Genomic DNA, 10,624 nt, shown 5'->3' on the forward strand with positions numbered 1-10,624 from the left:
AACGCAAGCGCGGCACGACCCAGATGGGACTCGAACCCACAATCCCCAGCTCCGGAGGCTGATGCCTTATCCATTAGGCCACTGGGTCACCCAGGAGAAGCTGCGCGAGCTGCCTACTAAGAAGCCCGCCCGGCCGGCACTGGCCCCGCCCCCCGGAGGCCGTCACGCTCCCCCTGATCGTGGCGGGAAGGCCCCGCCCCTTCTTCCTCGCACGCCATTGGCCGCGGTGTCCCCAGGCCCCGCCCCGCAGCGCGTGCCCACCGCCGCGCCCCAGAGCGGGTTCCCGCCCTCGGCGCGAGCGTGTCACAGTCAGCCGTGAGCGCGCGGCTGCTTGGGGGGAGTTGGTCGGGGCCGCCCCACTGTCCCGGGGAACCCCGGCCACCGCCGGCCTCCTGTCCCGCGTCTTTAAACTTCCCCTCACGGGCTCGGCTGTGGTTCCTGTGCTGTGGCCGGTAACTCCATCCAGTCCCGGCGGCTTCACACTCGGCCTTCTCCCCTCAGGGGACCTTCCCCTCCTCAGGGCTCTGTGAGACCTCACGGCCCTTTTCCCCGCCTCACACACACCCTCCGCTGCCCCATAACCTCAGCCCCTGCTTGGATGCTGTCCTGCCCCAACTGCCCAGTCTCCCTCCACCTCTCTGTTGCTTCACTGTGCTGGTAAGAGCCTTTCCAGCTGTCACCTCCCTCACAGCCCACATCGCCTGCAGCACCTCGCATGCAGCCCCCTCGGGGGTCTCAGGCACTGCCAGCCCTCTCCCTGCCCTCAACACCCCTCCCTGCACCCGGATTTCATTGCACCAGACCATGCACTGCCAGCGATTCAATACCCAATGGAATTTCTTCCTGCCAACCCTCCAATCCTTCAGGAGAGCGGGTGTTTTACCTCCATTTCTGCTTTTGAACTACCTTTTTTTTTCTTCTGTCAAACTAGTCTTGTTGTCTTGTTAACTATCTCCATTTGTTAGTAACGTGCTTTCTCCTCTGCTCTGCTCTTTTTTTTTTTTTTACAAAGCTCAGCACTGTAAGGTCCAAAACCAGCTGTATGAGATGTCACTGGTAATTCCCCCTCCTCAGCAAACATCCTGCACACCTATGTGCACCTACAGATCAATATAAGTGGTTTAATGTGATGGCTTAGCACACAGATGTATGGATGTGCATCCCTGATGCTTCTCGGAGTTGTACCTTATAAGTGTCTTGAAATGTCAGAGTTGCTGTCAGAGTCATGTTTTCCCTATGGTTGTTTTATAGTTTAAATTATATCTCCTGGAAAATCAGTGTTCTTTTGTATTCCATCCCTCATGAGCAGGCCAAACCCATTGGAAACAATCCCATGCCTTTTCAGGCCATGCCACAGGGGCAGGAATCCTTTTCTTTTGTTACTCTGTATGATTTGGTTTTCATCTGCGCTGATAGCTGTAGAACTGCTTTCAACTACATTTCTTTACATTTCTGTGCACCACATTTCTAGGAGACATTAAGTGAGTCATGGAGCCATGGAATGATGGAATCACAAAATAGTTTGGGTTGGAAGGGACCTTAAAGCTCATCCAGTTCCACCCCCTGCCATGGGCAGAGATACCTTCCATTATCCCAGGTTGCTTGGAGCCCCATCCAACCTGGCCTTTGATACTTTCAGGGATGGGGCAGCCACAGCTTCTCTAGGAACCTGTGCCAGGGCCTCACCACCCTCACAGGAAAGAATTCCTTCCTCATATCCCATCTAAACCCACTCTCTTTCGGTTTCAAGCCATTCCCCCTCGTCCTGTCACTACATGCCCTTGTCCCAGGAGAAGCCTGTGGTGCCCTGCCAGTTACTGAGGCAGAATCTGCACTCTGCGTGAGGGAATGGGTGTTTCTGCCCAAAACCGCTCAGAACGAGACCCCTCCAGGGATACAAATCCCGCACCCCGCTCTACCCCTCCAGTCCCGCGATCTCGCCGAGCCCAGCCCCCCGCACTACAACTCCCGGCGTGCCCCGCTCCGCCCCACAGAGGCTTGCCGACATTACCCGCGCGGAGCAAGCCGGGAGCTGTAGTACCGTGGCGTGTGTAGACGTCACGTCCGGCCGGCTCTTCCGGGAGGGCGTTCCCCGTCATCGCGAACCTGGCTGCTTTCAAACCGGCCAATCAGAAGGCTGCTTTGGCTCGAACTGGCCAATGGCAGGGCGCGGCCGCGGGAAATTTAAATGCCGCGTGGGGCGCCTGTGGGCAGTGGCAGCGTGCGGCGGCAGCGGAGTGACCGGTAGTGTCTCCGGCCGAGGTGCGGGGCTGGGATCGAGAGGAGTCGGATGTGGGGCGGCGGGGACGCGGGCCCTGCGCTGCCCTATTAGAAAGGGCCGTGCTTCCCCCGGCAGCCCCTGCTGGGGCCTCTTTCTGGAGGCTCCCACGTCTCCGCTGTCTACACTGGGGCTGACAGGGGTGGTATATCCCCAGGCAGGTTGTTGGTCCGGTGGGGCTGTGGCCGAAGCGAAGCCAGTTTTTATACAGTGGGTTACGCTGGGGATGGCTGAGGTGCGGTCGTTTGCCTCGTTACCCGTGTAGCCGTTGTTATGTGCTGCTGGCTGCACCGGCAAGGCAAACGCCCCCGGGGCGAGCTTCCCAGTGCGAGAGCTCGCTGTTCTCGTCTAGAAAGGTCGGGGTGGGATCCTGTGCAGTACAGGTACGTTACAGTGAAGATAGTACTTAACAGTGTGTGCGTGTTGTCTGTGGGGAGGAAAATCTATCTTGCTCCTAAAAATAATAACTAATAGTGTTTTGTTTAAAGTGTCTTAAAATTGTGTGAGTCTTCTGCTTTTGTGTTGATGCTGGAGCTTGTTGTAACATCTGGCTGTTTAAAGAGACAGCTGTGGATTAAGTCTGACGTTGTTACAATATTAATACAAGCAAGTGCCTCTCATTCTTGAGTATTGATCCAATTTTCAAAATTTAACTTTTGTGGAGTAAACTTGCTGTTTCTTTGCTCTGTTTTCAGCCTTGTTTTTATCTGTCCCGCTCAAAAATCTAACAAGCAAGATGTCTACTAATGAGAATGCCAATACACCATCAGCTCGACTGAACAGATTCAAGAACAAAGGAAAGGACAGCACAGTGAGTACTCTGGTGCAATTAGTACTTTAGCCAGCCATTGTCTCTTTAAACCTAAGTTTCAAAAGCCAAGAACTTACTCTGAATGTTTATTGTCCAGGAAATGAGAAGGCGACGCATTGAAGTCAATGTGGAGCTGAGAAAAGCTAAGAAAGATGACCAGATGCTTAAAAGAAGAAATGTGAGCACTTTACCAGATGATGCTACTTCTCCCCTTCAGGAAAACAGAGGCAACCAGGTAAGCGGGCACTTGGAACAGACACGCTTGGAGGGTCTCACAGTCTAAACTCCTGCAGCCAGGACAGCATGAATCCCTTCTTGAGGGTGGGACAGCACTACTACATGTGCATTCGCAGCTCAGGCCTGTACTATCACCCCTAACGGACAGCACTCTTAAACACAACTGGCTGAAGCTACATTTTAAGCCTAGCAAAACTGGTATGAAGTACTTGGTTAAGAAAGGTTTCAGCAGTTCAGATAATTGTTGATAAAGCTGAAGCTGATGAGGTTTTGAAATATGTCATGGTGGTGGTACTAAGGGAAGTGGCTGTAAATTGGGGCCTATTCATGGTATTGTGTAAGAGCCCTATGTGGTAAGGAATACACATGACTCTCCAGTGAAGCATTCATGTAACTTTTCTTGTGCAGGTTTTGGCACACTGGTCAGTTGAAGAAATAGTCAAAGGAGTTAATAGTAATAATATGGAGCTTCAGCTACAGGCTACTCAAGCTGCCAGGTAAGCAGTTCAGAGGAAACCAGCTCAGCTGTGCAAGCCACTAACTAGGCAAGGTGAGAAAATTCACTGATGAGCCTAAGTGGCTGCTTATGTCTTTCTTACCAGGCAGTATTTCAACAAACACCTAGTCTTCTATACAACGTTGAGGTACCCATAACTTAGGCATAATTTTATTGAGATAATGTTGCTTTTGAATATTTAAAATGCCTGAAGAAGAAGTAATTTGCTCCAGTGGTGGCAAATTAAGCAGTAGTCACCTTGGATTTGAAGGAGTAATTATAGTAAATCCTTTGTTATAGTGAAGGTACCTTTTAAACTGTGTTAACACTTGGCTCTGATATGTATGGGAGTGTGGTGATCCACCTTAGAATAATGTGAACAGTAAGGTGACTGGGGTTTGAAGTTTGCTAAGCTTGTTTCTCCTTCCAAATCTAAAATATCCTTTAGCAATCTTGCATATTGCTGCAGTGCTGCTCCTGGCAGTCATTAACCTCTCTGCTGAGAGGCCTCTAGCAATTCAGATGTTTTATGACTCTTGTAGATCTACTTTACTTCAGAGTCTGAACAGAACCTCTCACATAGCGAAGACATGCCAAACCCAATGTTAACAGAGGCCTAGGAAGCCAGTGTTCAGCTTGTCTGCATTTCTCCTTCATGCTGTGTTGTATTGCCTTCTCTGAATATTAAGACAATGCTAAACGTTTTTTATATGGTGCTTTTAAGACTAATTTGTTGTTCAGATGCCTGCAGGCAAAAATAATGCTTCCTGTTTGCCTTCCTCCTTAGGAAACTCCTCTCAAGAGAGAAGCAACCCCCAATAGACAACATAATTCGGGCTGGCTTGATCCCAAAGTTTGTCTTGTTCCTGGGCAGAGCAGACTGCAGCCCCATCCAGTTTGAATCTGCCTGGGCGCTCACCAACATCGCCTCTGGCACGTCAGAGCAAACCAGGGCAGTGGTGGATGGTGGGGCAATTCCAGCCTTCATTTCCCTGCTGGCCTCTCCACACATCCACATCAGTGAGCAGGCTGTGTGGGCCTTAGGGAATATTGCAGGTATGTCCATGTGCTGCACAGCTCAAATTCAGACCTGTGCCCTTATCTGAGGTGGGAGGACATCACTTCTGCTGTGCCATGCTCTGTGCTGAGCTGCTTGGGAGCTCTGCCCCAATGGCTTTCCAGTCATGACATGCCCAGCATTGCAGAGCATTCTGCAGGCAACTCTTTGTCTTCAGACCTGGTATGAGAAAGCTCATGCAGTGCCTGGCATAGTCTGTGGGTTGTATTGTGGGTACTGCTTCCAGATTTCAGCTCAGGTTTGATGGATCTCTAATCATGCTACAACACAAACCTTTTTCAGGCATCTCAGTGTTTTTGTGACTCAGCAATGAGCTCTGCTCTGTGTGTTAACTAAAAAGGGGAAGGCAGGAAGCAGTGACTCAAATAATTGTGTATGTGATGGCAAATATCCCTTGCTTTGAAACAGTTGCTTACTGGTGGGAAAGTATTGATATACTGAAGTTTTTCATGCTTCTTTCAGGATTACTTGATCTGCCTGTGTTGGATCCAGTTATTAAAAAATGGCCAAAATAAATAATATAGTTAAATATTGTACCTGCTGTATTAGAATTTCCAACGGCTGTGCCTTAGAAAACAGTGAATCTTCACATAGAGAAAATTATCTTGTTTAAAAAAGCCTCGTTTGAGAGGGGTTTTCTTAAAGTTTGTCCTTAGAATTTTAAACTTAATTATAGGGTATTTGTTATACATTGCAATAGAATTCTCAGTCAAACTCTGACATTCTATTGGCATTATTCTGTAGCACCCAATCATGCAGCTGATGATTATAATGCATTTCAAGTCCCATATTGTGGGGAAAACTCTGTTCTAGTATAGAACTTAAAATTGTCTTCAAAGAAACACATGAGACTCTGCATGGTTATGAGCTCTTAGGAAAAGCTGTATAGAAAACATACTCTGCATTACCTCTTCTTCCAATGCAAAAGGTTAAGTGCAATAGCTTGATTGAATGTGCTTGTCATGTGACTTAACAATGGCATTAATCTTTTTGTCCTCTTGTTTCTTCTTATTTTATCTAGCCATTCTTAAGGAGTAGAAGAATTAATCCTCTAACACACAGTGGTTCTGTGTACACGTCCCTCTTTTTCTGATCTTCAGCTGGCTTTTTTTCTTGTTTTTTTCCAGGTGATGGTTCTGCCTACAGAGACCTTGTTATTAAATATGGTGCAATTGAGCCACTGCTAAGTCTCCTCGCTGTTCCTGACCTCTCTTCCCTGGCTGTAAGTGTGCAGAGCGATTCAAGTTACAATTACTGTGTAAAACCTAGATAAACTATTGCTAACCATTTATTTCAACTGTGGCAGTCTGGATATTTGCGCAATGTTACGTGGACCCTCTCAAACCTATGTCGCAATAAGAATCCTGCACCTCCCATAGAAGCCATCCAGCAGATCCTTCCAACTCTTGTCCGGCTCCTACACCATGATGACCCTGAGGTGTTGGCAGACACATGCTGGGCAATTTCCTACCTCACAGATGGTTCCAATGATAGGATAGAAGTTGTTGTGAAAACTGGATTGGTGCCACAACTTGTGAGACTCCTGGGATGTAGTGAGCTGCCAATAGTGGTAAGTTATTGGATATGCAGGCTGCTGTTGCTTGATTTGACTCATGGCTAGAACTGCAGTTACGGGGAATAGTGTTCATGTAACTGAGTGGTTCTTTTCATACATCAGTCAGGTGCCTTTTCTAATTTTTGTGAAGGGAGATTTCAGTTTCTCTTCTGCCTGGGTGCTGCCCCACACAAGATGGACTGCTGCTGGTGATGACTATCAAGCTGCTTTATATAATCATTGGATTTACCTCACAGGCTAGCACAACAGTCAGCATTCAGTAAAGCTTACCTTTAAATTGCTGTTGCAGTTACAGATTCTAGGGACAGTGTTTACAAGTGTTGTCTGTACACACTATAATTAGAGTATAATAAAACTGCATTAGTATTTAGCAGGTAGTTTCTCTAAGCTCTGTTGTGGGTGGTTGTTTGCAGACTGGCCTTGGAAGGTGTGCAGTCTTTGCATGCAGATGTTGGTGTCTGCCTGTGGAATGCTGATGATTAGCCCAAAACCCATTGTACATAGCAGATCATGCTGTTAATTGGGAAGGTTAGAGTGGATGGCCATCAAGTATGGCTGTGTTTGCTATAATCTAATCTGGTTTTGAACAATTTTCCTAAATATCTTATTCATCTTTGTTTCAGACTCCCTCATTAAGAGCCATAGGAAATATTGTCACTGGTACTGATGAGCAGACACAGATTGTTATTGACTCAGGAGCACTGGCTGTCTTTCCAAGTCTCCTTTCTCATAATAAAAACAACATTCAGAAAGAAGCAGCCTGGACAATGTCCAACATCACTGCTGGGCGTCAAGATCAGATCCAGCGAGTTGTAGACCACGGTCTTGTGCCTTATCTCATTGGTATTCTGAGGAAGGTAAACAAAGCCTTTATTTACTCTGTTGAGCCTTTTCCTATTACCTCTGTGTTCAAACACTCTGCTTTTACCTTTGCAGGGGGATTTCAAATCTCAGAAGGAAGCTGTGTGGGCTGTGACGAACTACACAAGTGGTGGAACAATTGACCAGATTGTGTATCTTGTTCAGGCTGGTGTTCTTGAACCTCTACTGAATCTTCTCTCAACGAAAGACAGTAAAACTGTGCTTGTTATCCTGGATGCAGTTTCCAACATCTTCTTGGTATGTGGATGCAGTATGCTTGATTATTGTCCACATTGTTGCTAATGGCTCTCCAGTAGCTGCTGCTATATATCCTTCCTGAGGTTATTCCACACTTTTCTCTTGCAGGCTGCTGAGAAGATTAATGAGACTGAAAAGCTTTGCCTCATGATTGAGGAGTGTGGGGGTCTAGACAGAATTGAAGCTCTCCAGTCACATGAAAATGAAGAAGTGTACAGAGCGTCATCCACCATCATTGAGAAATATTTCTCAGCAGAAGTAAGTGGCTTCAGGGGTCTTTTCCACTTTTATTTTCTATTCCAGCTCTGACTGCTAGATTAAAATGCTACTGCTGTTTCAACATTCTTTTCTTTCCTTGTAGGAGGAGGAAGACCAAAGTGTTGTACCAGGCTCTACTGCTGACAGCTACACTTTCCAAATCCAGGACAATACCCCAAATTCTTTCAACTTCTAGATCTTGCATATACTGCAACCACCTATCAGTGGTTTAGCACACAAATGACTGCCACCTCTTTGTCTTACTAGCTCCTCGTCTTTACTGGTTTTTCTGTGTCCTGTAGCACTTTGTCCAACTGAAATGTACTTGAATAGTTCAAACTATATATATATCTGTGAATTTCTAAGTGTAAACCTCATTTTTTGAGATATACTTGTAAATACTTCCTGTGTCTGTCCTTGTCAGGGGAAAGAATGCATATGAGCAATTCAGGCCTTTCACAAAGCATTGAGCCACTGCTCTGCAGGCCTCCCCATAACCTTTTACCTTCTACATGACCTGTTGCAGTAATAAATACACTGAACAGGCTTTTAAAGAAGACTTACTTGAAGTTCAATAAAGTGTTACCATTATATCACATTGAACTGTGTCACTTGCTCTCTTAAAAGCTGCCTGCTGGGGGAAGTAAACTTAGTCAAAAGTAGATAATGGCATGAATGCAGGTCTAAACCATGAGAGATTCAATGCTGAAGATGGTGGATTTAAAACAACTTGGTCACCCCAAGCTCTGGTTTCTGCATACAGCAGCCTTCTATTACAGAACCAAGGAACTGCTGCTTCTCTTCAAATACTTTCTACAGAAATCTGGTTCATCTTACCAGGTACACAACTGAGCTAAACTAGCTTCAGCCTCTTGGAGAAATAATTAAAGATTAGCAGTGCTACTTAACTGTACATAATAGTTTGGAGGAGAGGTAAGTACAGGCAGTTGACCAGTTCTATGCATGTTCAGGTAGCCATAGGCTAGAGCATAGGCAATGCTTTGAAGCAGTTGCCTGCTCTAGAGAGCAAAAATGAAGGCCTTGTCTTGGAATCAACTGCCCCTTTATTTCTAAAGTCATTACATACAGGAACCCATTTCGTCCCTCAAGGGGGTTGTGCAGGGTGGGGTTTGGAGGGGAAAGAGTATTGAGTGGAGATGAAGAACTGTAGTTCTGTTTTCCAGCTTTTTGGAAAAACTTGGATTGAGCTATTTAACTTGAACCTTCCAGGAGCCAAATGTGCTGGGATAACTATTGTCTCAGCTCACTGAGTGTCTCTAGCTCCAATGATGGTGCAGGAGAGGTCAGAGTTCAAGGCTAGATGTTTCACAAACATGACTAAATTGGACCACAGCATGTCACTTTTTAAATAAAAGATTAGGGGGAAAAATTCTGACATGTAGGCAATTCTCCCAGAGTTCACATTGGCTTTGCTTCTACCTTTATGGGTGGAGGGGAATAAAAAACTAAACAAATACAAAACAAAAAAATCCCTCTTATTCTGCTAGGTGAACCTGATAGAAGAATCTGGTTTTGTCTCCTGCATTAGTAACCTTTTGTGTGCTTCCAAGTTTGTTTTGAAGTGCAGATGCATAGAAAAGTGGATTTGGGTGTAATTCTTTGGCAATCCATGGAAGATCAGGTGTGCTTCATGAAGAATTCACTCTTGAGTGCTGCTAACAAAGCTTTCTTTGATTGGGTTATTGCTAATGTAGATGATGTCACGTGGGGCAGGGCTGCTGCTCCCTGTCCCACACTTGCTGGCCAATGACTGGAGGCTGATGATGACATTCATCCATGGGACTTCTCTGGGTCTTGGGTATTGCTGGTTGTGATGTTACAAAGGGCAGCAGATAATTTGTCTGCATCTACAGTCCTATACATCTTGTTAGCAACAATACTCTTTTGTGCAGAGCAATCCCTGTGGGTCACTGCTATAATGATAGTCCTGCTGGGCTATTGAAGCTGCTGGCGTTCCTGCATCCAGCTCAGAATGTGGTCTTGGTGACACATTACTGTCACTGATGTAGCAGCAGGCTTTGCAGATTTTACCTGTCACAAAGGAGACTAGCTTGCAAAAATCACACTGCCCTCAACTGATTAACTATGACCTTCATTCTTTGGCCCGTACCACTTTAGCTGTTTTTCTTTAACTCCAAAAAAGCTGCAGCATGTACTAAGCCTTATTTTAGGTGTCTCTAAAGTGGCCGAACTGGATCTGTGGTCTGTTCCCAGCCCTACCTGCCCCTGTACTGAAGGGTGAGGCTGCAGGTGCCACCCGGGACCTCTGGAAGCAGCTGGGGGCAGTGCCAAAGTGAGAACAGGGCCACCACAGGTTCTACAGCTGCCCTGGGACCAGAGTCTGGTATTGGCCACACCTGTGTGCAGGGGAGAGAAACACTTTCCTTGTAATATTGGAGTCTTTACTCTTCTAGGGAAAAAAACAACCAAATAGGGCATTTATGCACCTGCAGTGAAGCCTCCTGTGTCCTTCGCTTTGTTGGCAAACCTCTACCCTTGACCTAAAACCATCATTTAGGAAAAATCATGATTTTCTGTGTGTAGAGAACTGAAAGAATTAACCTCTCTAAAAGCAATTATGCAAAGTCAGCTTTAATAAACGAATCGTTACTACCCCGTATTTGATGTCTGGGGCTTTGTACGGGCAGGGCCGTAAGGACTCGTGGGTTCAGAATCCCGGGTGTTAGACCGCTGTAAAGCAGCGCAGGGGCCGGCAGAGGGTGGTGCCGGCACCTCCCCAACCCCGCCGG

General features: G+C 46.6%; 1 protein-coding gene and 1 non-coding gene across 2 annotated transcripts; one reads left to right on the plus strand and one right to left on the minus strand.

Moving 5' to 3' along the window:
• Window positions 1-15: 15 nt before the first annotated feature.
• Window positions 16-88, minus strand: TRNAR-CCG (transfer RNA arginine (anticodon CCG)). The gene has a single exon. It is a non-coding gene; the product is annotated as a tRNA-Arg (tRNA).
• A 2,090-nt stretch (window positions 89-2,178) lies between these two features.
• Window positions 2,179-8,451, plus strand: KPNA2 (karyopherin subunit alpha 2). Its single transcript, XM_069032947.1, has 11 exons — window positions 2,179-2,262; window positions 2,974-3,089; window positions 3,187-3,324; window positions 3,735-3,823; window positions 4,610-4,878; window positions 6,028-6,122; window positions 6,207-6,470; window positions 7,100-7,333; window positions 7,413-7,595; window positions 7,704-7,853; window positions 7,957-8,451. The coding sequence occupies exons 2-11, from the start codon at window positions 3,015-3,017 to the stop codon at window positions 8,047-8,049; spliced, it is 1,590 nt and encodes a 529-aa protein (XP_068889048.1). The 5' UTR covers window positions 2,179-2,262; window positions 2,974-3,014; the 3' UTR covers window positions 8,050-8,451.
• The last annotated feature ends 2,173 nt before the right edge of the window (window positions 8,452-10,624 follow it).

This window comes from Aphelocoma coerulescens, chromosome 18, assembly GCF_041296385.1.
Source record: "Aphelocoma coerulescens isolate FSJ_1873_10779 chromosome 18, UR_Acoe_1.0, whole genome shotgun sequence".
Lineage (NCBI taxonomy): Eukaryota > Metazoa > Chordata > Aves > Passeriformes > Corvidae > Aphelocoma > Aphelocoma coerulescens.